Source organism: Aulonocara stuartgranti (assembly GCF_965226115.1).
Source record: "Aulonocara stuartgranti genome assembly, chromosome: 7".
Lineage (NCBI taxonomy): Eukaryota > Metazoa > Chordata > Actinopteri > Cichliformes > Cichlidae > Aulonocara > Aulonocara stuartgranti.
Window position 1 is genome coordinate 64,972,707 of NC_138945.1, and position 26,580 is coordinate 64,999,286.

Consider the following 26,580-nt stretch of genomic DNA (forward strand, 5'->3'; position numbering starts at 1 on the left):
CAAACATTTTATACAATAATTTAAATTGGTGTTGTTTGTTTTCATCCCACTAGATGGATCTTTTAAAAAAATGACCGACTGATTGTATTAATGGTCAAATAATTTTTAAAAAGGCAGTGTGAACGAAGCAGAAAATACTTTATGGCTCTAAAATATCTCAAGAGAAGCAGAAACAAAGAGCTAAGTGTCTAAATCAAAAGCTGAGCGGTGCATCCTCTCACCTGTACGATGGTACAGTTGTGAGCTGAGGCGTCTTTCTTGGCTGCGATGACATGTGACGTCCAGTGGGCCAGCCAGTAGTCAATGGCCACCATGAGGGAGTGTTTGAGGAGCTGCGACAGGAGGAGCAGGCTGAGCAGGAGGAGCCCTGCAGAGGACAGGTAGGTGCCGCAGGAGCGCCAGGGGATGGTAGCTCTCTGGCGCATTACCTGTGACAGGTTGTCATCATCTTCACTCTCCACAGATTCCTCTGGAGTTGAAACAGAGATGAAGTGCAGTGTTAAAGGTTTTGTTTTTGGCCAATTGTGAGATGTAATTAGGCCGAGTTATCTATTTTGCAAGGACTGCTTCCATTGTCACATTTTTTTTAATCTTACTGTATGTAAATTTGCTTATTTCTGTCTAAAAACGCCCTGCTCTGCTACAACTCACAGCTCAGACGCTCATTACATTTCTTTCTCTCCTTCTACCCTTCTTCTCAAATATTTCATTCCTTCACTTTTTCCTCTTTCTTTTTCTGACATATTGCTCAACATTTCTCCTCCTGCGCCAGTCTGACAATCTACAACTAGCACAGGAAAGGAGAGAAGTGAAGAAATAATAGACAGAGGTCCAAATGAGAGGAGAAGGTGTGCTAGAGGCTACAGAAGCTACACTCCACAAAGACAAGCAGTCGCTCATTCCCATGAAAGGCATGTTTTTCAGGAGCACCAGGGTGACCACCGCACACTGACTCGGGGGTGAAGAGATAATGTAACGACCTCCAACCTTTTTCCCACTTCGGATTTAAATGTATCACATTACATCAAGCAGCAAGCTTTGGAGCATGAGGCTGCATGTGGGTGTCTGAGAGGCTCAGACAAGATGGGGAAATAATGAGTGGCAGGCCTAAAGAAACAACTACTCTCAACTACAGTCATGCTCACACTAAGTAAGCCTTCAAGAGCAAGAGAGACAAATGTTTGGGAGGGGGAAAGAGCAGGAAAATGGATGATGAGATTCTAAAACAGAGAAGCAAACACATGTGCCGTTAGCTAGCAGCGCTACAATGCCACAAATGTCTTTTTCTGTTTCAACTTTTTTTTTCAAACCATGCTTTCTGGCCACACCTGCTCGATCGAACATGAGGGTAGCTGGAGCCATCGCACAAGTCCACCCCGGGGTGCCACCAGCACACGGGAGACAACACAGAACAAAGATAAAGTGTACAGCCAGCGCACCTTAGCGTTTTTCAACTGCAGGTGTTCGTTCAACAGCAAACACACACACACACAGAGAAAGGATCAGATTCAATGGTTAATCACAGCAGGAGGCCGTGGGAAATAACATGGCGACGTATCCAGTTGCTGAAAAGGTCAAAAGAGGAACGAAAAGACAAAAAGACCAAACCAAGATAAGAGACAGGAAGGAATCAAATACAGGGAACTATGAGTCATTCAAATAACTGCAGACATTACAAAAGATGTTAAGATTAAAATAAGCTGAATAAGCTTAAGCTCTCAGCAGGAGAAGGGGAATTGTCATCCTGCATCTATCATTAAGGGAAACATAAGCATTAAATCAGGCTGAGAAGCACCCACATCAGTCATGCACATTCCAGCTGCTGTCATCGTGACTCTTTCCTGTGTCCTCTCACCTTCCTCATCCTCTTCAGTCCTGGCTGCCTCTCTTGAATACATGGCCCTCCGCAGGTTTTTTCTCTCTAGGTCTGTCATACTCTCTGCCACAGTTTCCTGAAGGAGAGATCAACAGTGAATTTATTTCAGCATAAAAACACCCAGGTAATCTAACTTTCATTCCAGACAGAGACGGCGTGTCTGTCTCACCTGGATCTACAAAAGAAAGTGTTCAAATTACACAAATTAAAGATTCTTGGCGCTGATTAAAAGATAACATTTTGCTTTTGCAGTCATTAATCACCTTCTCAAACTCCTGATCCTGTCTGTTCATGAGGGTTTTCCACTGCTCAAAGAGTTCAGGTTCAGAGTTTTGGACGTCCTTCAGAGTCCCCTCAGTCTGGATGGTGCCATCTTTCATGGCAATAATCTAATAATAGCCACACACACAAAAGAAGATAGAAAAAATATGATCTGTATTTAGCTGAGACTCAATCTCTATTTGCTTTGGGATCTTTGAGAGATAAAGTGCGTCATAAATGAGACAATAAGATGTCTTTATCGTCCATTATATACCAGCCATCCCAGACGGACAGTCTTATTAACTATTAAGCAGTTCTTACCCAATCTGCATGTGGTAAATATTGCAGTTTGTGTGTGACCAGCACCACGGTCCTCTTCTCTTCTCTCAGGAGCTTCAGGATGCCATCCTGCATCAGATGGTCACTCAGGTGGATGTCCAAAGCAGAAAATGGGTCATCCTACATATGTAGAGAAGTTCAGAGGAAGACAAACCAATACATCTCCTGAAAACATGATTCAGATGGTGAATATACATACATATATGCCCACTGTTAAGTTGTTGCTAGGCCAACATCATAGTTATATTATATATAATTACGTTTTTGAGTAAACGTGAGAAGTTATTATGTAATGAAATGAAAATGACAGAATGCTTTCATAAGGTGTTGTAGGCAGATAAAGAAAAAAACAAAACAGACATCAGCTTATTTTAGGCTGTTGTTAGCTGGTTGCCAGGTAACCTGATGGCATCATCATATAACATGCGAAACAGAAGTTTTGTGAATATAAATTAGATGTTACTGTAAGGATGTGATCACAAGGTGTTATAGATGTATACATACTATAAATGGGGATGTGTTAGGATGTGTTACACTACAATATTTAATATTAATTTAAATATTAATTCAAAAATGCTGGGCAGGGTGGCTGTGGCTCAGGGTATCGGGTAAGTTATCCACAAGCTAAAAGGTCAAAGTGTCATTGAACAAGATACTGAACACTACATTCCCCCCAGTCATGAGTCGTGAGCACACAGAAAGTCATTGTGGTGTTTCTCCTGTTTCTTCAACTTCTATTTTTTTAATATTAATAGAGGAAATTTTGAGATCGATGTCATATAAAGTTATTTCTATTTAATGGCAGGGAATGTTTTTTAAACCTTCTGCTCTGGGCTTCTTAGAGTGTGTAGCTATTTATGTCACACAGGGAGGCATCAGAAAGAGAATCACAAGCACCGTCAGGTAGTGCTACAGAAACAGTTTCTCAATGAATACTGATAAATCACAGGTGCAGCCTGAGAAGCCATCCGTTTAAACTGTTCAGTTATTTCTGTGTGCAGTCTCACCAGAAACACAACGTTGGTCTGCTGGTACATGGCTCTGGCCACGCTGATTCGCTGTTTCTGTCCACCTGATAGGATGATGCCCTGCATCGGAGGACAGCAAAATGTTATCTCATAGGGGCTGCAACACAAAGATGAATTAACAATATCCAGAAATATGTGCGGCTCTTTTCCTTAGAGGAGCAAAGGAGACTAGGGTTTATTTCCTGCATTACTGGTGCATGAAGAAATCCAACATGACAGCGCTCTAAATGAACAGGGTCAGTCTAGTTTCCTGATACGCAAACATCAAAATCTTGCTACACAGTAACGATGACAAATGATTCTGCAATAAAACGAGCCACAGTGGGAGCTACAGCCAGACAGAAACTCATAAATGTTACTGTGATACTGACCCGTTCCCCGATCTCTGTCTGGTCTCCCTGTGGAAGAATGTCAATGTCAGGCTGAAGCGAGCAGGCCTCAATGACAGCTTTGTATCTGCCGGGCAGAAACAGAGACAGAATACAGATGAGGGCAGAGAGCAGCTGCTAATACCAAGCAGAGGGAAACTACAGCCCTGCTCATTATTATCTCTTGGGCCATTGATTCACATTCACATAAATGTAACTCGTGGGACTGCGTTATGTATGCATAACACAGTCCATGAAAGAGAGTGGAGGAAACTGAAAATAGCAGCTTCTCTGGTTCATCTTAAAAGGTTTTACCCTAAAGGGTTCAACGCCACAAAGACAAAGACTAAAGAGGCGATACAAGAATTTCTTTACTCTCTATTTAAGATAACCCACACAGTGTAAAACGTAAGCCACACATAGTTTGACATGACAGTTTGTCAGTCACTCAATTACTGAAGTAACAAGAAGGTTATGACCTAAAAATATTGTCGTTGTCCAGAAAATACCAAAAAACTCTCCTCTAATATCTCTGGGAAGTTTAGATAATGCACAGACTTCTTCTATAGTCTTTTTAAGGTGATATTATTAAATAAGATGCTTAGATGTCTGCTTTTTAAATTAAAAACAAAACAGATTAGCTCATGGTTTATATTTGTGGATACACAGGGACAAATTGTGGGCTTTTTCCAAATGCAGGAATTCAACTGTTTTGCAGCACAATGTTGAATCAAAGACTGAGTTTAGTGTTTGGGGTCTATGTCAGGGTGGAGAAATACATGCTCTCTGCTTAGTGAATATCCAAACTTACATATTAGCTAGGTAGGTGATAAAGTGTTCTGTTTATGTTTCTTTGGCATTTCCTAATAGCCATAGAATTGGAGCAGAGCTTTGGAGGAACTGTATCACTTGAACCAACTGTTTCACAAGCATAAGAAAATGTGATACAATAACGGACACAGCAGGTTACAACAGCCTTGATTAAACAGCTTGGAAGTTCATGGACCTGCTGCAGCCCGGTGGTAATCCAGATTTTGCTGGATAAAACAGACAGCGCAGTAGGACAGCAGCGATAGAGCGAGACTGGAGACTGTTTTATTGAACATCTCCACAGCAACAAAGCACAGTAGTCCATTAAACCTGTTTTATCAAAAACAGTCCATTAGAGCCACAGAGACCCAAGACGATGCCATAAATGCATTCGACCTTTGAGAAATACCATTTGTTGTGTGGATGAAAGCGGCATGTGTGTATCTAGAGTGTCCCTCCACAGGCGTTTTCAACAGCGAGCAAAACTGGAGACACGCTGCATCACAACACAAGAGGCACAAAGAACCACACACCTTCAGCAACAAAACACCCTGGCTTGAGGTGTTTCAGTGTCAAGGCTGCTTATGTGAAGAGTTCATAACAGAACTATTGACTATTCACATCCAATTTACTACAGTTGCTGGAGGGAGCAGAAGTGCTGTTGGCTCTAATTTGGCTAAACTGCTCGACTTGACTGAGAGTAGATCCCCTTGTTATAATGAACAACTCTGGATGTTATTTTTAACATTGTTGTGATTGCACGTGTCACAACAGCACAGTGACAACAATTTGAATTTCAGTAGAGCTCATACACTGGTTACTTATGGTATGACATGTTCTGCACATCCACAGACACACAAAAAGGAAAACAAAGACAAAAATCATCTAAACAAGAGTGTGAAAACCACAAAGCTGCAAAAGTGCAAAAAGTCTGTGCAGCCCCTCATTTCTTTGCAGGTGCCAGACTTCATGATAGTTCTTTAAAGTCTTTAAATGTCTTTAAAGGTTATTCAAAGTTTATCTATGGGCATTCAACCACTTAATAATGACCTACGAATTATTCAAGCAAAAAAAGGCACCTAACTCCAGGCAGGCAGTAGTGTTAATAAGTAGTGTTGTGTCTATACGTAACAGAAAACTGTTCATGGTCCTGGTTTTTGTTTTGGACTCGTGTTCTTGTTCTAAATTATTTAGTCTCGAGTATAGTTCTTGCTAGTACGCCTGTTTCTAGTGTTTTGACTGACTGTATTAGTTCCCCTCCTTGTCCAGTCTGTCCTAGTCTCTTCTCTGTGTTTCATACCTCCTGTACGAAGTCATTGTCTGACTGTCTTCTGTCTCGGTGGTTGTCTGGCGTCCCTGTCTTGTCAAGTTATAAGTTATAGTCCTGGGCTCTGTGTTAGTTGCCTTCTGTTTTATTTTGACAGTCCTTGTCTTCTTGTTTTCTGTGCATCAGGTTCAGTTTTGCTTCTTCTGTCTGTCTTAGATTCTGTTTAGCTGTGCTCCCATGTTTGTCCACTCTGCCCTAATCTCCTCCCGTGTATATGTTGTCCGTGTCTCCCTTTGTTCTTTGTCGGGTCCTCCCTCGTGCTGCGTGAGCCTCCATCCCTCAGTTCCTACCCTGCTCTGTTACCTTGTTTGCTTTTGTTTTCTTCACCTTATTGCCAGCAAAATAAAAGCTGAGATTTCGAGTTTAATTCCGTTTGAGTCTAGCATTCTGGGTCCATTGCCTGCTTGCCACACTCCCTATCCTGTGACAAAAACTGGGTATAAAAAAATGCTGGTGTGAACGATCCAGTTATACCAAACATACATATGCCAGCAGCGTGCGGCACCCCAACCAACAGCGGCATCCACTGAAAAGCGTGAGTGAACAAATATACTCATTATACCTTTGTTTTTTTAAACAGTGCAATAAAAGTATGAGGTCTTACCTTGATTTTATCATGGGCATCTCAAAAGTGATGTTCTCCACCACTGTGGCGTTCAGCAGCCAGGCCTTCTGGGAAGCGTAGGCCACAGGGCCTCTCTTCCTACCAGAGATTTACGACACAAGCAGGCTTAAAGCAGGGTCAAACAAACACAATAATATCTCTATGTTTACATTTTACCTCTTAATGAGTGTATAGTTTCACACATGGGTGAAGGTTAAAAATCTATTTAACCTCTGGGATCATTAACAACCTTCCGTATTTGTGGAGTCAATATGTAACCGAGGGTCTGGGGCAAGTATATAAGCAGTGGGAATAGCTAGTTCTTGAGGGTGATCAATAAAGACAGAAAACAGAACGTAGCAGAATAAAGTTACATTGAAACCAAGCACACCATTGTTTTTCTTGTGACATTACCAATAAGTTTGATGTGTCACATGGCCCTCTTCCTATTGAAAAAACAAAAGTTGTATCCAAGATGGCCGACTTCTAAATGTCCACCATGGCCACCACCCATCTTGAGGGGTTTGCCCCCTCACATATACTAATGTGCCACAAACAGGACTTTAATATCACCAACCATTCCCATGTTATTACGGTGTATCCATATAAATGGCCCACACTGTAGATAACCACCCACAGATACATCTCTAATGGCTCTGCTGTTATTGGTGATGCATCTCCATGGAGACTGCGCTCACCTGATGTCTCCTTCACCTGCTGCGTCTTTGTCTGTCGGACTGTGGAGAAAATACCAAACACACGGCACTCATTAGAGACACGCCCAAATAATTAAACAGGCATTGTTCCCCCTGAAATAAACAGTCTGTTGACTCCACCAAATTCCTGTAATGATTAACAAAAACCAAACACACTCACTAACCCGCGTACTCTTCCCTCACTATGGCAATCATGTCACTGCCACCCCAACACAAACAGGCCAACCACTGCCCTACATGAGCAAGTCTATCATTAGCGGTGATCTGATGCTTCCTAAAATAACACCCACGCCCTCTTCATTTTTCTTCCTGTAATTTGCTGAACTGGAAATCAGCATCACCCCGTTTGGATTGTGGTGCCTGCAGTTCTCTGAGAATCTGATTCCTCCGCCTGAGATTAGTACGTCAGCACTAAGTCTGCGGCTGGTGTATGGATGTGTGTGGCCATTCACTGGTACCTTATTCATTTTGTTTCTCACTGTTAGATGCTGCTAACAATAAAAAAGTGAGGTAAACTGAGTGAAGAAAAAAAAACAAGGCCAGTGTGTACCTGTGAACTCAGGTCTGAGCCAGGAATCAAACTACCAACCTTCTGATTGGTAAGCTTTAAAATACTTTTAAATTGCCTTAATAACTTCACTGGGCAGTAATCTATTATTTAACGCAACTGAATCTGTTTCCAGTCACTGGGGCAATCTAGCTAAACTAGATTATTCCTATTTAAACAAAGATGAGATGTGTGTTGCCTCAGGTCTTTGCTTCTTGCCCTCCTACCCATAAAACATCATGCTACCATTAGACACACACATAGCAAAGAGTTACGTGTTCAGTCAGCAGAAACAGAGGCATCAGTTAATGACGAAACAACAGCTTTCAAAAGTAAACACAACACAAATACTTGAAATATGGAAGCTTCATTGTGTGTACATGTAGGTCCAGAGTGAGAAAGCAGTGAAAGGAAAGCTGAGTCACAAATAGAAACAATCAGCCACAGTGTGCTATGATAAGGCTTCCATGTGTGTTAGCTAAAGCAGTGACAACTCTGAACTGTCAACCGAGCTCTATTTATAATCCTGATTTATACTGCACACTATTGTTGCTGTGAAAATAGTTCACACAGTAACCAGCACAGTCTGTCCGAGCACTTTAAGGCCTTACTAAAAATACACGATGATTTTAGCTTTCTGCTTGCAACACTTACCTCTCATCCCCTTCAGACTCCAGGTTTGGCAGACTGTAAATAATAGAAAATATATATATATATGTTACTAGTTCGTAATTGTAAAACTGCTTTTATTAAAGACCAAGGGAAAGTTGGTAATTATGGCTCTTTATTATTACATTTATTGTCATTTGAAACTCCCACAAGCTCTTTCTCGTGTAACAAAATGCACAGACATTCACAGCCCTAACCCTAACATTTATTAGGATGTGATTGGCTGTTTTTGGCTTTGCACATGCTCAGTTGATGCTGCGGTGTATTTTTAGGTTTGACAAGTTGACACCTCAAACACTTGTCCTGAGAAGGTGACTCCGATCCCATCTGAGGACAACCGGAGAGATTTACTCAAAGTTTACTGCAGCAGCATTACGTCAGCCAGAGGGCACAGCTGTTAGGAAGGCTGACTGATATTTAAAGGCTCACACATGGTGCACACTCACACGCAAGCACGGCTGTGTAAAAGCAGCTAGAAGCAAACAGGGGGAACAAATTTATGTGGCAAGTCAAAATGCAAATTTAGTTTACTTGGTAAATATCAAAACATGTTTTTTTCCTCCTAAAAGCAAACATATTTATTTTTGAGCAAGTTCATTACTCCTTTAGTTTCTTTAATATAAAAATGGTGGCCAAAAAGCCAATAATTTAGAGTGGAACAACTAACATGAAGTGATTTGTACACTTGGACAAGGTGCGGACACTGTGCATCTAGACAATACAAGGTTGCTATGGTTACTATACTGCAAAAACAAATGGAAGATGATGTTCTCATTAAAAGCTTCCTTCATCATGAGACCTAAACTGAGAAGTTTGAAAAACACAGAATGTATTAAAAAAAAAAAAGCTAACAATGGGCATGACAACCCACGTCATCCCGAGCTTACTGTCAAACAAGCAATCAGCCATGATCATGCACTTCCACCACTGTTCTCATCTTTGTGGAGGAGTAACCTAATCACACCAAATCATCTGATGACACTTAACAAAGACGGAAGCTTGAGGGTGTTGTTTTTCCTGCAGCTGGAACCACGATGGAGCTGATGACTTACAGGTTTTATCTCTGATTGAGATACTGAAAGAGATTTTCAATCAACATTTTGAAGGACCCAAGGTTATGACAATTTATAAGAAGTCACACTTGACGCTTTCTATCAGCAGCAAGAAACTGAAATCTAATCTTTAAAGCTAGGCTGAGTGTCGATCTTACGTGCTGCACAATAATGTTTAATATTTAGTATTTACTGTTATATTCCCATATATCATCGTGATGTTGTTTATTATGTTGCTCTCGTTTTCTTTTGCTTGTTTTCATTTTCATTCTCAACAGGTGAAATTAAAAAAGTATCTACTGTTATCTACTGTTAGCTAGTTTATTGTGATGGTGCTGTTTTTTTTATTATGTTGCTCTTTGTTGTTTGTTTTCTCTTCTGGTTTTTTATCTCCATACAGGTGATCCAGGTGTTTTGTTTGTTTTTCTTTCTTTTTTTCTTCCCCCTTTTCTCACCGTCTCGTCTCCCCTCTATTTTTCTTTCTCTCCCTCTCTTTCTTTCATTCTTTCTCCCTGTCCTATCCTCCAATCATGTCTGTCCCATCTTTAAAAAATGAAAATAAAATAAATACATAACTATAATAAAGGTCAAATGGACCAATATGGCAAGGCTATGATGATCCACTTGGAAAAGTAAATCCACTTGGCATCTTTCTTGGCCTTCAGACAACAATTCTGACGGCTAAAGATCCAAACGGGACAGGCAAAAAAAAGAAAAAAGAAAAAGCTAGGCTGAGTGATTCACCAACACTTTCTAATTTAAAGTGTTTATTTCTGATTGACGGTGACTCAGATAACGCAGACAACATGCAGACAATGCAAACAGACAATAAACGCAATGCACACATTATACAAAACAGTCATTATGCTATGTGCATAAAGTAAACAGCACTACACCATGTGTGATTAATAAGTGCTGATTCTGGTCAGCTTTTAATGGCATGTATCTGAACATTTTTCCCCGCTGCATGCCGTAGTGCAGGCTGTGGAGGATTTGTCAGGATTTACCTGGTGTCTTTAATGGCCCAGTCACACTAGAGGAAAAATAGGTTGGCAACATTTGTGAGACCACGAAAAAACTAGTGATCGGCATCGGATTGCATTGAATTGTTTTGCTGTCTGGGGCCAATTGCAAGTAGTTGTAAAACCAGCTGGTTGCTCCAAGGTCAAGCATCCAGCACGCTCAGTCTGCAGGTGACCAAGTTTCATTACAAGTTGATTGCACATGGTTGCAGTCATTTTGGTTGTGCTGTAGCCACCAGTTGCTATGTGCCTAAAGAAAATAAAAACTGCAAAGTGTGTAGTAAACCATCATGAATTCTTAAGTTTTCTTCAGCTTCATAATTTAAAGCAGTCTACAACCTTTACATTTCAGTGATCCTCCACAGTAAAGTGCACTTTTCATCCGATAATTCTAAAACAAGAGTAAGTCACTGTCCTGCTGCAGTTAATTACTTCAACAGGTATGTTTTAAGGTTGCAACCTTCCTGTCTAATAGCTGAACTCTGGGTGTAGTGCACACGTGATAAGAGACCTTCGGCATTTTGACTGAATATCGAGGTCAAAATGCAAATAGTCATGTACTTTAATATAAGAGAAGCCCCAGATGTCCCCCTGCTCTGTGCCATATTTGGATCAGGAGAGTTGAAGAGGACTACAGGCGCCAGAGGGAGCAGGTGGGGTGTTTGTGTGTGTGGTTTCCCACCAATGGATGAGATTAATTAAGTTTTTATCAAGCAGTCACCCTTAATAGGAAAGATGCCACCCTCTGGGACCTGTAATCCAACAGGTTCCATATAATTACAATATTATCAGACTTTATTAAAATCAAGTACCCCTGCAAAGACAGACTAGAGCTTGACTCCTTTCTAATGATTCTGAGGTACAGTCCCAGTCCTTGCAATGTCACATACATCTACAGCTCAGAAAAAGCAACACTGATTTAAAAATAAAACCAGACGCTTTCCCCCCAAAGGTTAAAGAGGTTCAGTTTCAATCTGTAAGCCAAGGTGAACAAGAAATCATTAAAAAGCTCAGAAAAAAAACATAACTTCTATGAACAGAGGGGTCCTCAATCTAATACAGAGCTTCACAACAGCTGTTCAATGGCCCCTTTTTTTTCAGGTGACTAGAATAGGTTTTCAGTGCTTGATGAAACAAACACATGGAGCATGGTGAGCTCAGACAAGGTATCGCAGTCATAAACACCATCAGCCGGTCAGTAACAGCTGACTGTGAATCACCAATTACCACCAAGTCAATGAGACTGTCTTTATATATCTGACAAGCTCACATGCTCACGCGTCTGATTAGTCATGTGTTCGGCCCCTGCCAGGCACAAGCTGCTCTCATTTAATCTGCATGTTTATGTGTGTTTCTTAGCAATACAGTACATGCTGCTGACTCAAAAACATTGCATGACAATAACAGCAAAACCAGAGAAAACAGAGGAAGAAACTACTCAGGTTGTGCGTCTGCATACTTCAGCAATGCAAAGTCTAACTGACAGCCTTTTAGTCTCCCAGGGATAGATGATAACTTAGATGCTCGAGCACTTGGCGTGCCTGAAGTTCATTCCAATTTAATATCAGAGGGAGTGCCAGCACAACCCTGGCATCAACACAGCAGAAGTGTGTGTTTGGCTGCCAGAGACATTGTGACAATCAAGTAGAACAGCCTAGACTTTGGTGACAAATGGAGACTGATAGCAGCGCGCCATCCTGGGTAGGTGACGAGACATTCAGATGCAGAAAACGAAGGCTAATGGCTCCCAGAATGCATCTGGCACGATGTGAGGATTCACTTTGCATTGTGCTATTTTAAATTCAGTCTACTTTTAAAGACCCACTGAGTTTTGTTTGGCTGAAACCTAAGAGTGGAAAGCCACATCTGCAGCAGGACCTTAAAAAAAGACTCAGACGGCACCAAAAAGGAGAACTGGGTCACTAAATGAACTCAATCCAAAAAATAAGTAAACAAGAAAAAGTTTATAGTTTGTCCAGAATGAGCAGCATTGTTAAATGTTAATATGAATGATGTATTAATAATAAATACACTGTATTCAAACTATTAATCAAAATAATCCAGATTATAATGAAAAAAGTATTTCATCTATTTAAATCTGTCAAACTGAGATGAGACTATAACAGCATTTTACACCACAGCCTGTCCAGTGCATTACAATGCATTCATTAGCACAGTGGTTTTTACATCTGGGGCTCTGAATCACTCAAAGGGTAGCAAAATGAATCTGAAGAGTCACATAATCGCTGTTTTTCTTCAAATTTATCGTACAATATGAGAAATATAATTTTATTCTTGAATGGACGGATCACTTTACTTGTAACAGATACACAGTATGCAGTGAAATAGAGTAAATTTAGCTCAGTTTCTATGTCTTTTCACAGCTTTTGGCATTTCCTTTGTTTTTATTAACCACATGGTGAATACCACTTTATTATTATTTAACCAAAATATTCAATTAACAGACTTTATTTGTTGAAATGATGATCTAATTTACAGAGTTATGAGGAAATTCTGCCTCAGCACAAAAGCCAAATCTGGTCTGAAATTAAAAACAAACAAACATTTGTCCAGATAAATTAATTCAACCTAAAAAAAAAAAAGGCAGATGACAGAAAACTGGAGGATTATTTAAAGGAAGTGAGCTGATAAGTGCTAAAAAGGCATACCCAGGTGTCATTAGGAGGTGGGCTTCTGGCCTGCAGCCACAGCAAACCAGTTGGGATTTTCAACCAAAAGCAGCCAACTGAATCTAGGTCAGTGGTGCATAAAAGGATGCCCACATTCTTCCACAATGTTTCTCCCAACCATAAAAAAGAAAGCTGCCATATCAGCTCATTTCACTGACCTACAAATCCGTTTATGTTATACTGCTGTGTCATGGAAACAGAGTACTTGTAAGTCTGATTTTGTTGGTAATTGCCCTGTCAGCGGCATGTAATTAATAGTTGTGCAAAAACACATAAATAAAAGAACAAAGGTGCCCATGACAGACCAATTATCAGAGAGGTTTGGAAAACCATATGTCAGAAAATAACGCAGGCTGAGGATGGAGAAGGAAACGTGGCGCGACATCAGCTGGAGTGGTTCAGGTCCCTATAGGTAGCAGATTTCTTGGAATTTCCTTTAACCTCTGGACTGAATTTGATTCCATAGAATGAAGTGTATGAGATGCAGCAGTGACAAGTGTTTCCCTGGTGGTGCATTTGTTTTTTTTCCTTATAATTGAATGGATGGGTGAGGTGATCGATGTACTGGGGTGACTGCTATTAAGCACTATCATGCTAATGAGATCAGTACTGTTCTCAAGAAGAATCATAATCTCAACAAAGAAAATTTAATCACTTCCATTGTTCTTCCAGTGTCCTACAGTTTAAAGAAGAATTGCAATTCTGTTTACTTTTAATCAACTTTCAGCCTCAAAGATTCCCTGCAGATCGATATGGTGCACATCAGTCTCTCAGACTGATAAAGCAACAATATCTGCACTTCTTCAGACCCACAAAGAGAGATCAGAATCACATTTCACAACTGATTATCGCACACTTTTGCAAGCACCAAATAATAAGTAAAAAAAAATATAGCTGACCTGTTCCAGGTGACAGTTCCAGACACTCTCTGCATTTCTCCCAGCGCTGCCAGTAACAAAGAGGATTTCCCACAACCCACCTGGCCCACAATCATCGTCAGCTTACCTGAGAGATTTCATGAAGAAGAGGCAACAGTACTGTGAGTGAATGAGCACGTTAAACAACTGAATAGAGAAACAAGCGAAGCAGGGGCAGACAGACTGTACATGGCACTGCTTGATGCTCACCAAAGGGAATTTTGATGTCCACATTTGAAAGCGTTGGTGCTCCATCGACCCAGGTGAAATAGCCATTTGATATCTGAAAAGATGCACAGGCACATGCGGTAAAAACATCATCCATCCCATCCATCCATCCATCCATTCGCTTCCGCTTATCCTTTTCAGGGTCGCGGGGGGCGCTGGAGCCTATCCCAGCTGTCATAGGGCGAGAGGCAGGGTACACCCTGGACAGGTCGCCAGTCTGTCACAGGGCTAACACACAGGGACAGACAACCATTCGCACTCTCATTCACTCGAACATTCACACCTAGTGACAATTTGGATTATCCAATTAACCTATCCCCACAAGCTGCATGTCTTTGGATGGTGGGAGGAAGCCGGAGTACCCGGAGTACCCGGAGGGAACCCACGCAAACACGGGGAGAACATGCAGACTCCACACAGAAAGACCCCGGCCTGGTGTTGGAATTGAACTCAGGACCTTCTTGCTGTGCGGCAACAGTGCTAACCACCGTGCCACCGAGCTGCCGTGCTGGTAAAAACATCAAACAAAGGATAATTTTTCTCTCTTTGTAAGCGCGCAATCCTTCTCAAAATGGTGCATACGTATGTGAGGCTATAAAGTAACTGTTGCCTAATTCTTATTCATGTCATGCTGGTGTTGTTTACTTGCTTCCAGAATATTTTGGTGACATACAGAGAATGAATTACTGTATGCAGGCAAAGAATTGCATGGCATGTGTCAAAATGCTCAGATTTCCTACAAGCTGTAGTGCCTTTTCACTGTGCAATACTTTTTGTTAATATCCAGTGGTGCAATAGACTCACAATACTTGAAACTTGAAATGTGCAATTCCCTTGTACTCTTATTTCTGTTTATTCTATTTATCCCTTTTGTATACTCTGTATTTATATATGTCTCTGTAGTTATATATGTGTATATATGGTATAACCGAATTTCCCGGAGGAACCCACCTGAGGGATTAATAAAGTTTCATCTAATCTAATATAATCTAATTATTGAAAATCCCGCTTACAGTAACCCAGATATTAATATGTGGATGACAGCAAATGCAAATCTCACACAATTCAGTGCAAATGTAGAAACTGTGTTAAAAAAAAAACACCAAAATATTTTTACAAGTTGACTTAAAATCTGATAAGTGGTGTCCAAAACATCATGCATGATGTACAGACTGTGCTGTGATGATGACATTTCAAGCTAATTGGTTCAGCTTTGAAACAGTTTTGAAGAGCAGTGATGCTCTGAGGACTTTGATCTCGTAGGGATGGGGAGTGTGATAAATAACATACCACATCTCATATTTGGGTGAATATGGATTCAAATTAAACAGTATATACAAATAAAAATCAGGAACATGTTAGTATACTACTAAACCAAAATAAAATCTAAAACAAAACTCCTACATGAGCTGGTGAAAATGTTAAAAAAAAAAAAAAGACCCTGCAGGGAATGAGTATTCACTTCCTAACAAATGCTAAACATAAATCTCCAAATTTAGTTAAAGTAACAATAATAAATGTGTGATAAACGTTGGGCTCCTGGGTATCTCAACTCATATCTACCTCACCTGCAGCCCAGTCTGGAGGCTCATTGGTCTCTCTGACTGTCTCTCTCACCTTGATGCAGATATCTTGATCTACATCCTGAAAGGGTCCATCGCCTTCGTGGTTCCCCTCTGAGCCATAGTTTTTCCAGTCATCCCGCGTGGGGCGCTTCCGATTCACCACCTTCAGGGGCTGGAAAAATCGGGATAAAGAGGAGGAGGAGCAGGACAAAGGGAAAGGTTTAGAGGATGACTAAAGGAGGATTGTATAACATGCAGCACAAAGGACAAAAAGGTAACGGTGAGGAAGGCGGTAAGGTAGAGGATGAAAATGTTCAAAGGAGTCACTTTGAAAGAGATTTTATCCACTTTGTTTTCTAAACTCAAGCCCTTACCACAGCCTGGTACCGATTTTGGTTGTGATTGCTGGAGCCAGTGGGTAACGTTGCTTTGGGCTCCTGCTCGTCTCCGATCTCATCGCTCGAAAAAAACTCGCTGAGCTTCTGAACGCTGCAAATAAAACAGAGGACAGAAAAGCAATGAAGCAATAAATACTAAAATAAAATATGCATCATAAATAAAATTAACAGGCTGTTATTAATATAGCCAACATAAAGCATCATAATAAATTCTCATAATAAAAGCCCGGCTCAAGTGACGTGGCATTTAAATTAGTTCACTTTCATTCATGTGAAGAGAACTGCTGTTTAGTGTCACATCTTTCATTTGCCCATGCTGACTGGCTAATCAATGAAACACGGTTCACTAAGGATGAGCTTTATCAGCTGGTCTGCCTCTGTCACACACACCCACATATCTCTGCATCACCTTCACTTTACTCCTTCTCCTTGATGAATAAATTACAAAATCAGTGCCAAATAAAAAGAGCTGAAACTTGTTATATCCTATTTTCTTCATTTATGTCTTTAAGTTCTCCAGAGATTAAACACCTGGTATAGATGAGAAAAGTACACGTCCAAATCTACGGCATTAAAATGAGAAGATCACAAGAAAAACATACCTCCAAAATCAACTGGATTATGTAATGAGAATGACTCATGATTCACTCACATGTTCAGTCCAAAAGTCTAAAAAATGCATTTCTGTTTCTTTACAGTATATTGCTACGATCAAATCCTCTCTTTCCTCTCAAAGAAACATTTTCTCATGTTGAGTGAAGATAAGCTGAGGTGTTAAATCTAAATTTTCCCCCCTTGTCGTTGATTAAGTGTGTGAGATAGCACAGTCCCAAAATAGAAACCTCAAAGGATCCCAAACTGCTCGACTTAAAATGTTTACCGCTGCTAAACCCAGCACACAATGAGTGCTGAGAACACATATTTAAATTACAGCTGCAGATCACAGAGAGAGTAAATCTGAATTTATTCTTTCTAAGAATCTTAAATATGAGATGTAACAGTCATTTTATTGCTTGGCATTTGTTTCACCATGCATGTAAAAATTTGAACTCAACACCATCACAAGTACGATGGCTTATAGCAAGCTGTTTCTGCAGCTAAATTTCCACTGCTTCTCCTCTCCAAGCACATTGCTTTAAGAAGCCCGCGTCTGCCATGCCGCGAACAGCTGCCCACGACGAGGTGGGTGGCTATATCGTCAGAAAAGAACGTCTGAAAATACGATCCCTCTGAAATCAGAAAGGGGTTCTAACATTACCGTACAGTTAAGAGGGTGAGTTTCAATCTATAATCTACTACATTTAACAAGTGACCAGGCTGCCGACACTGTTGTAGGAGGCTGTTTAAAGGAAAAGAAACGTGTCCTGTTGTGGCAATTTCATCCATCCATCACACATAATTCACAATTACTGCTAAGAGCTACAGACTGAGATGATGGGATTCAACGTGCCTTATTACCTGAAGAGTGCTAACGAGAAGAGCTCTGCTTCGCTGATTTTATGAGACATCCCCAGAGGATTGTTTTAATTAGTAAACTCCTTCATATTTGAATTTGATAATGATCTGACAGCTTATGTTTACAAAAGACATGCCTAACCAGGGTGGTTCAGTTCCATCCCTGTAGTGACGGTTGGAGTCGTCTCAAAGTGCTTTGAATTGTAAGGTAAAGATCCCACAGTCTTACAGAGGGACCAGCTGAGGAGTGCAGGAAAGAGAGAGTACACACACCAACAACACAAAACATAAACTAATACCTTTTTGGATTTTATTATTTATAGGTCAGATTTGTAGGGGGAGCCCTGCTTTTGTGCAATCAGTAGCCTATCAAGACATCTGCAGACATGTGGCACATTTTCTCAGAAGATAAAGGTATAAAATAGCTTGATCATATCTATTCTAATTACCCTGCACAGATACAGCATGAAACAATCAGTTTCATCACCCAATACAATAAGAAAAGCAGCCAGAAGGATCGGAGATCTGAGTTGTGATAGCGGAGTAGCTGCTCTGCACCACCCTAATGACAACCGATGTTACGATTGGCAAACTAATTGAAATTGGTGAGATTAATAAACATTAGTGTCAGAGACCAGTTGACTGAAGTAACTGAGGAGTGAGGGTTTTTGTTACACGAGAAAAGGCTGATCTAATAAGCTGATCCATCCACTGCGGGTAAAGGTCAAGTGCTTCATCTAATCGAGCCGCTTTTCATGACTTTGCTCAGTCTGTTGTTGTAGTTTAAGTCTCCTGCCGCACGACTGTCTTCAAAAATGTTATTTGTCCAAACACGGCTTTCTTTCTCACCTAACCAGGGCCTTGACAGTGGAGCGCACCACGCTGGAGAGGAGGAAGAGGGGTGTGACCAGGATGTGAAAAAGGGACAGAGAGGCAAAGGCCACAGCTGGTGACAGATCAGCGTCCTCTGAGATGTGGACGTGAACCACAAATGTCTGCAGGTTCAGAAGGAGCACATAATGGGAAAAGTTAGTCTCATAATAACAATTTTCATCCTTTAATTGATAATCTTTTGGCTGCCAGTCTGACTTGCATCATCTTGTTAAGAGTCTGAAGATTAAATCAAATGATAGATGAGGCGTTTGTCTCCATGTGTCCTTCACAGTCATCCTGTTCCTTGGTATCAGTCTGACTTTTCTCATTTGTCATCACTCAAGTCTACATCCATGAAGGACTTCAGAAAGTCCTCCACTGTCTCAGTGTGAAACGTCACTGGACAGTCAGACTACTTGGCACTGTCTCTGCTCTACCCTTCACACTGGGAACAAGACAGCAAGATAAAAGTCCCAGCTAACTTAAGCATAATGATTATTACATTTTAAATTAAACTTACCGTCAACACAGCTGCTATAGGAATAGCTGCATTCATGAAAACTGAAAGAAAATAAGAAAATCACAAAAGCTGTAAGAGAATTAAACATTTTTTGACATTTTTTTTGACCTTATATCGCTTTTTGCTCAGATGTTGTGTTGAAACATCACATAACTGATATTGAACATCTCTTTTGTTCATGGCTGGAATTTAATTTCCTCCCAGCAGCAGATGCGTACAAGCTAATCAATCAAGGTAATGAATTCAAGTCTTGTAAAAACTTCTCTCCTGTCCATCATTTTCTAATTTTCTGTCACTCTCTAATATAAGATAATATTTAAAAGTGGCATGTTGTCCGGATATAAACAGATGAAAACACTTAATTGTCATAAAAATGCTTTGCTTCATAAATCTTTCCTGAGTCGTCTGTCAGTGAGGAAATGATATTGCTTCTTCCCTCCTCTACAACAATCGGCAACTATTGATTTTAGATTTAGGACTCAGCCTGTTATAGGACTGTTCATCTAAGCGTGTAGGAGAAAAGAGGATGGACAATGAGAGAAAAATAAATGACTATCAAGTAATAATGTTGAGCACTGTAACAATAATCCAGGCTAGCCTTCAGCACTGGTTTTTATCACATCTAGTTACTTTTAGAGTTCCAGTAGACTAATTTTAAATATTGACTGGAACCTGTGGGGCTAAAACATGAACTTAGATTCAGATTTTTCAGTCTGAAGATTTTCCATCTTTTCTGTTATACTATGTGAAAGTTTTAAGCCAAAAACATGTGCAAACATACATGGAAATACACATGCATAAGGCAAAAACAATGTCTGCAACGAGCTTCAAAGTCAGTATTTGGCATGACCGTCACTTTTCTTCGTCACAGCCTGAACTCTCTTTCTTATAATTCCTTCAAGTAGTGTTCAGGAATCGTTCTCTGGGCTTTTTTGAGGACTTTCAAAGCTCTTCTTCGTATGTTGGTTGCCTTTTGTTCATTTCTGTCAAGATGATCCTCCTGATAGGCTCTGGGGAGGCTACTGCATGTCTGGTAGTGTTACAGTGTGCATTTTTGTTGCCAGTCAGATGCTTTCCAGATTGTATTGGATGGTGGATATGTTTCTGAGATAATTATATCAGTTTTGACAAGATCCCAAGATCACTGTAAACACTTATGGTTGCACTGCTCTCCTTAGTTACTCCATAAGATACGTTGCATACATGTGCAGACGCAAACCATGACAGAATCTCAACACTGTATTTTACAGATGGCTGCAGACACTCTCTGTTGTACCTCTCTCCTTCTCTGTCTATTCTGTTGACAATTTCATCATATGACCTGTTGCCACTGATTTTAAATCCAGTTCTTGTGTAATTTGTCATACCTCAGCCTTTCCTTCCTGGTTCTCCTCCCTAACAATGCCTTTTTGACAGCTTCCATTTCTAAGGAGGCTTCACAGAAGAGAAGATCAACCGAATGAAGAATGTCTCAGGTCTTTGCAGGATGTTTTTTTTTTTCCTGTAGTTTGCGATTATGACTTTCCAGCCACTTTTTAAGAACATATTTGGTTAAAAATAAAAATGTATGGTTGTCATTTTTCCAGGAACTAATAGGTCAGTGTTAAATAACTTACAAAAAAAACAGTTTCTTTGAAAATGCTCATGTATAAAAACTGGACTAAAATAATGAGTGAAAAAACAGCAAAGCTCTTTTAGCAACTCTGAAAGAGCTTCGGGAAACCTGGAGGACTGTTGCTTACCACCACTTTAAAAACTTTACAGGGAAATCAGACTACTTGGAAGCCAAAAATTCAAAATAAGGAGGCTGGCTGATGACTTTTGCACGGTACTGTTTATATACTGCTTCAGTAGTAAAACCAAAGTTTTAAACAGCAGGGTCAGCATTTGTAATCCAGTCTGAAAAGTTCCGTCTGCAGATTGGTCCAAACACTTTGTTTCAGTCTCGGATCTTTGATCTGTCACGTCAGTGACACACATCTGGCTGTGAACACAGAAGCTCAAGCTGCTTACTGATCAAGTCTTATGTTTAAGAAGAAAGCGGAGTTAAAGGCAGGAAGGGGGCAGTATAAGTTAAATATTGGACTATTGAGAAATCTGAATCATACAAAACTACTCTAAAAGAGTCCAGGAATCAAGTCAAATATCATTAGTGGGAGGGGACCAAATGAACTTACTGGATATGGATGTGTAAAGAGCAAAGGCCTGCAGGCTGGTGAGCTCTTTAACCCTGGTCTCCTCCACACTGTCACAGAAGATGCGCTCCCAAGCATACAGTTTCAGCAGCTTGATGCCCCGCAGCAGTTCGTTGGTCTTCTTCAGGCGCTCACTGGAATATTCCTGATAAAGGCACATTTGATTACCTAACCTCAATCCAGCACATCAAGGCACAGCAGCGATAACAAGGACTGACAAAAACACTGTAATCATATTTGACTGGTTGTATTAAATGTATCTTTGGAGCAGATAGGCCTGAGGTAAGGAGGGTTTGTGGAAAGTGGCTGTCCTCATTCCCCAAGGAGACGATAGCTGTTATTTTGAGGTGCTGCTATAAAAACAACATTTTCTAAATTGCATTCTAAAAAACATTCACTCTGACCAAGTGGCAATTATGTGCAGTTGGTTATAAAAAGGTCAGAAGATTACCATCCATTTATTTTTTAAATATATTAGCTTAAATGACACACTCGGCCATCCTCAGATGCAAACATGACCAAAACTAGAAACAAATAGTTACATAGTTATACATCTTTTAAAAAAGAAAGAAAGGCCCATGGTAGCACTCACCAGGGTGCTTTTCTGTGTTTGGGATAGCTTTGTGGCCACAAAGTATTGTACAGGAGCTAACACAGCAATGACGGTCGCTCCAATCAAGGCACTGATTCCCAAGAGGTAGTAGAGCAGGATCACTCCCACAACAATCTGAGCAGGGAAGAAAAAAAACATTAAGCAGGAGATGAAAACAAGATTTCCACAGAGGTAGTTTTCATTCACACAACACTCCCCACTGACAATTACAAAATCCATATGAATTTACCGCAGAGCTTTCTGTGAAGTGGTGACCTTATAGTAGGTCAGCTTATAGCAAACCTCCCACCTAATATCCAGTGAATACAAAGATAGAAACGTGTCACCGGAGAGTAGGTGAGTGATTGGTTTTCTCTTTATTCTTTATAAAGGCCTAGAAAGGTGTCAGCTGTATAAACCACCAGCCCCCACACAGTTTCTGTCAGCTCCTCACATCAATCGCACATAACTGGAGCTAAGCAGCCAAGCTATACACATCTGTGAGGTTTCCACTACTTTATATGCATCTTTTTTTATATATATCTTGCATCACCTTCTGCCTTTGCAGCTCCCTGAGGACTGCAGCATTGTTTAAAAAAAGGAACCAAATCTGCTCTTTGCAATTGCAGCTGGCAAGCATCATCTCGCATAGATGTTAAATGAGAAGGAAATAGACAAACTTCAACAAAAAGAGCTTTGATTAGCTCATCCTGAGTCATAACTGATCCTGTCACAACAGGTACTTTGGCTTGTCATAGCAGGAAAAGCAAAGGTGTAATTATTAATATTTTTAAAAAGACTGAATTCCGTTCAGGTTCCTGTTATTGTACATGCTGGTTCACTGCTATTGCTCACTGGGACACCTGATGGACCAGAGCCATTGTTAACATAACCACAATGGCAAGAATGGCCTTTCTGTATCACGAATAAAAGACTGATATCTCTGGTTGCTTAAAGCAACACGGTGAGTTTTAAAGCATTCATCATTTTGTTTTGTCTTTTTTCTACCTGCCTATAAAAGATATTTCAGAGGAAAAACACAGATGTAAGAAATAAAACAACCGATGCCTGAATTCAGACTTTGGGATTGTGGTACTAGGTCCCATCTCTGTCTTTTCTACCATGACTAAAAAAAAATGCTGGATAGCCTCACAGCAGAAACATAGTATTGAAATAATTGTATCTGTTATGTGAGGCATCAGCGGGGGTAATAAAATATTAAAATGTTAGTGCAGTCACTAATCTGAAACACAGAGAAATGCAGAGGTAACTAGATCATGTGAAAAAGGTAAAGAGCTGTCACGTCTGAGATGAGTATTGAACTTCATCCATCTCATCAGTGCAGCAGGCAGTGGAGAGCAAACGCAATGGATTCATTCACAGACGGGTGGGAACGGCCAGTGAATACAAATTCTGCTTTAGTCTCCGAGATACTCACAGAATACTTTTTACTTTTGTTCATTTTAGCAGTTTTTCATTTAGTGTTTGACGTGGTTGTCGAGCAAATTATAAAACTAAAAATGAAACAAGGCACAAACACTAGACAGGGATTTACTATATATGCAAAAATGACATAAAAAATGTATTATGCAGGGCCTTGAGAAAGAACAGGTGGGAGGATGAACCATGAGTTTTTGCAGGCATTCTGTGACACAAGAAACTACCTGATCTCCATGTTTTGCTGAAATTGTATTTTTATCATAAACAGTTGTCATATTGAAATCTAATTTATCCCAATGGTATAAAAGTAAACACGCTCAATAACAGTGCTGCTTGTCATAAATTATGCGATCCACTTATTCCAAAGTAGTGCATAAAGGTCGTCTACTGCATGCATTAGGCTGTTCATCTCCAACACCCAGTGCTCAGTTTTTAATCAGAATCAGAATACTTTATTGATCCCTGGGGGAAATTATTTTTAAGCCCCCACATCTGTGCATGCAATCATTTCTTCTCCCATGCGGTAAAGAGAAAATACAATGCACATTGCAGAAAGACAGACACCAAACAATCTGGTATTAAAAATGCAGTGTGATAAACACCTTTGACTCACACCTTTACTAATATCTAACACACTCGTGTGCAGAGAAAACTATCTAACAATACACAATGGAATGCAGTAACAGAAAGCCAGCAAAAGTATGACACAGAGTTACACTTATACCTGCACTGTAACACAGTGTAAAGCATTATTTATAGTTCTGCAGTAAAGGACTGCAGCCTAGCAATAGAGCCACATAAATAACAGGAGGCAGAGCAGTCACAGGGATCACCTGAGCTGTGACCATGGTTACAATGACACTGAGTCCCTCGTAGTAAAGACAACATTAAAGGTTCACTCTGGAGCTTTGGACCTCTAGTTCTTGTTTTGTTTATGGACAACTAGATATACAGTCATCCTGAAGGTTTCAAACAGGAGGAGGGTGAAAAATGCTAGCAAGTACACATGGTGTAAACAGGATTTCACAATAAATCTGTTTTGCAAAAGGATTTTCGAGAAACGAAAAGCATTCATTAGTTCCAGCTTAAGCTTGGTTACAACTTCATGGTCAGTGGGACTGAATTTTAACATAACTTGCTAGAAAGTTCTACAGGACATCTTCCAGAAGATTTTAGTGCAGACATCTCCGCTCCTGTTCTCTTTAGCAAGTGTTGCAGCTTTCTGGGATGAAATGTATATTAATGGAAGTAACCCACTGCCATTCTGTAGCAGAGAGCAAAAGTTAGAAATATAATTAAAGCATGAAACATATAAAGCTTCAATAAAACACCTACACTGAGTGCTGCTCTCAGTGGAAACAAAACCCTAAAGATATCTACGGAGTAGAGAAGAACAACGTGCTTCATACCTGTACTGGCATGGCCCACAGGTTAGGGCAGAGGAAGAAGAACCACATCAGCTGGTTGGTATCGATGGCAACCAGGTTGCAGATCTGACCTACGGTTAGCTCACCCATGGACATGGTGGAGGTGCACAGACGCATGATTTTGTTGTAGATTTTTGTCTGGGGAGAGAACAAAAAACATAAAAGGGTTGACAGCAATACATTTCCTTGTAATGATCATTAGTTAACTGGTGCTTATTATAGTGCTGATTAGTCTTTAACACAATGCCGTGTCTCAATACACACTCACAGACCACCTGTCCAGTTCATCGTTAACATAGATATCTAATTAGCTGGTCACATGGTAACAACTTGGCATGCAGGCAGCTCAAATTGAGCATCAGGTGATTTAAGTTATTTTGAACATTTCATGGGTTTTGCTGCCTAACAGGCTAGTCTGTCAGTTTCAGAAACTGCTGATCTACTGGGATTTACCTCACACAACTACCACAAGAATTTATATAAAATGGGCCACAAAAAGAGAAAATACTAGTCAGCTGCAGTTCTCTGTGTGAAAATGCTTTGTTGATGCCAGAGGTCAGAGGAGAATGATCAGACTGCTTTGAGCTGACAGGAAGGCAACAGCATCAAGAAATAAGCGCTCACTTCAACAGGTATGAATAAGAGCGTCTCTGAACATACAACACATCAAGCCTTGAAGCGGATGGGCTAAAGCAGGAAAAAACCACACTGGGTGGGTGCCACGTGTGTTAGCTAAGAACAGGAAACTGAGACTACAATTTACACAGGATAACCAAAACCGGACAATAGAAGATTACAAAATCTTTGCCGGGTTTGATGAATCTCTATTTCTGCTGCGATATTCAGGCTGTGGGATCAGAATTTGGCATAAACAACATGAAAACACGGATGCTTTCCGTGAGCAACAGATCTAAATCCGACTGCGCACCTTTGGGATGTGCTTACAATAAATCTGCAGCAACTGTGTGATGTTATTGTGTCAATATGGAGCAAGATGTCTGAAGAATGTTTCCTGCAGCTTGTTGACTCTATGCCATGAAGTGAATTGAATAATAACAACCCAGTACTAGCAAGGTGTACCTAATAGTGTCCAGTGAGTGTATATGTCTTAATAAAACCTGGTCTTTATTTAATTTATCATTTATGGCATTGCAAAATCTTCACTGAGCTTTTTTTGTAATTATTTACAATTAAAAAATGCTTTAATGTTTCTTTTTGGCAATTAAGTATTCACTCATTAACAGCAAACTGCCTCTTGTTGCAGCATTATCATGTCCAGACACCCAAATCTGTGGATTTTATTGCTTTAAAATGAAAATGTAAGCAAAGGATAAAATAGACAGTAGTTTCTGTGTTTAGTCCTTTTACTGGGTGCCACTGAGTTTATCAGACTTCAGTTTTCCAATAAAAGATCTTTAAACGTCTCATAAAGAAAGTTTCCTTAGAGAACAGATCAGTGCAGTGTACCTGTATGGCTCCACGCAGGTTGATGCCTGTTTCAATAGCCACATAGTAAGAGGCCTGGAGGAAAGTCCTCTGCAGGAGTAGGGCGAAGAAGAGCAGCACAGCCAACACGTATGCGTTCTCCAGAAACTCCTTGGAGGAAATGAAATAGATCCCAAGCAGCTTTATCTGGAAGTGCAGACACAGGGAGATGTTAG

General features: G+C 40.3%; 1 protein-coding gene across 4 annotated transcripts in view; it reads right to left on the minus strand.

Annotated features, from left to right (window-relative positions):
• abcc8 (ATP-binding cassette, sub-family C (CFTR/MRP), member 8) overlaps positions 1-26,580 on the minus strand; it is a 63,691-nt gene that overhangs the window by 13,696 nt on the left and 23,415 nt on the right. For 2 of the 4 annotated variants that reach the window (XM_082539923.1, XM_082539924.1), the window contains exons 8-26: positions 26,387-26,551; positions 24,902-25,057; positions 22,053-22,187; positions 21,443-21,605; positions 19,266-19,306; positions 18,722-18,867; positions 16,394-16,508; positions 16,072-16,251; positions 14,437-14,509; positions 14,209-14,314; positions 8,531-8,563; positions 7,312-7,350; positions 6,614-6,712; positions 3,876-3,960; positions 3,484-3,564; positions 2,459-2,596; positions 2,140-2,265; positions 1,856-1,952; positions 222-469 (exon numbers count right to left, since the gene is read on the minus strand). In XM_082539923.1, coding sequence (XP_082396049.1) covers positions 222-469; positions 1,856-1,952; positions 2,140-2,265; positions 2,459-2,596; positions 3,484-3,564; positions 3,876-3,960; positions 6,614-6,712; positions 7,312-7,350; positions 8,531-8,563; positions 14,209-14,314; positions 14,437-14,509; positions 16,072-16,251; positions 16,394-16,508; positions 18,722-18,867; positions 19,266-19,306; positions 21,443-21,605; positions 22,053-22,187; positions 24,902-25,057; positions 26,387-26,551 — 2,226 coding nt within the window. The remainder of the gene's footprint in view (positions 1-221; positions 470-1,855; positions 1,953-2,139; positions 2,266-2,458; positions 2,597-3,483; positions 3,565-3,875; positions 3,961-6,613; positions 6,713-7,311; positions 7,351-8,530; positions 8,564-14,208; positions 14,315-14,436; positions 14,510-16,071; positions 16,252-16,393; positions 16,509-18,721; positions 18,868-19,265; positions 19,307-21,442; positions 21,606-22,052; positions 22,188-24,901; positions 25,058-26,386; positions 26,552-26,580) is intronic. The other 2 variants (XM_082539926.1, XM_082539925.1) reach the window with 1 other exon arrangement.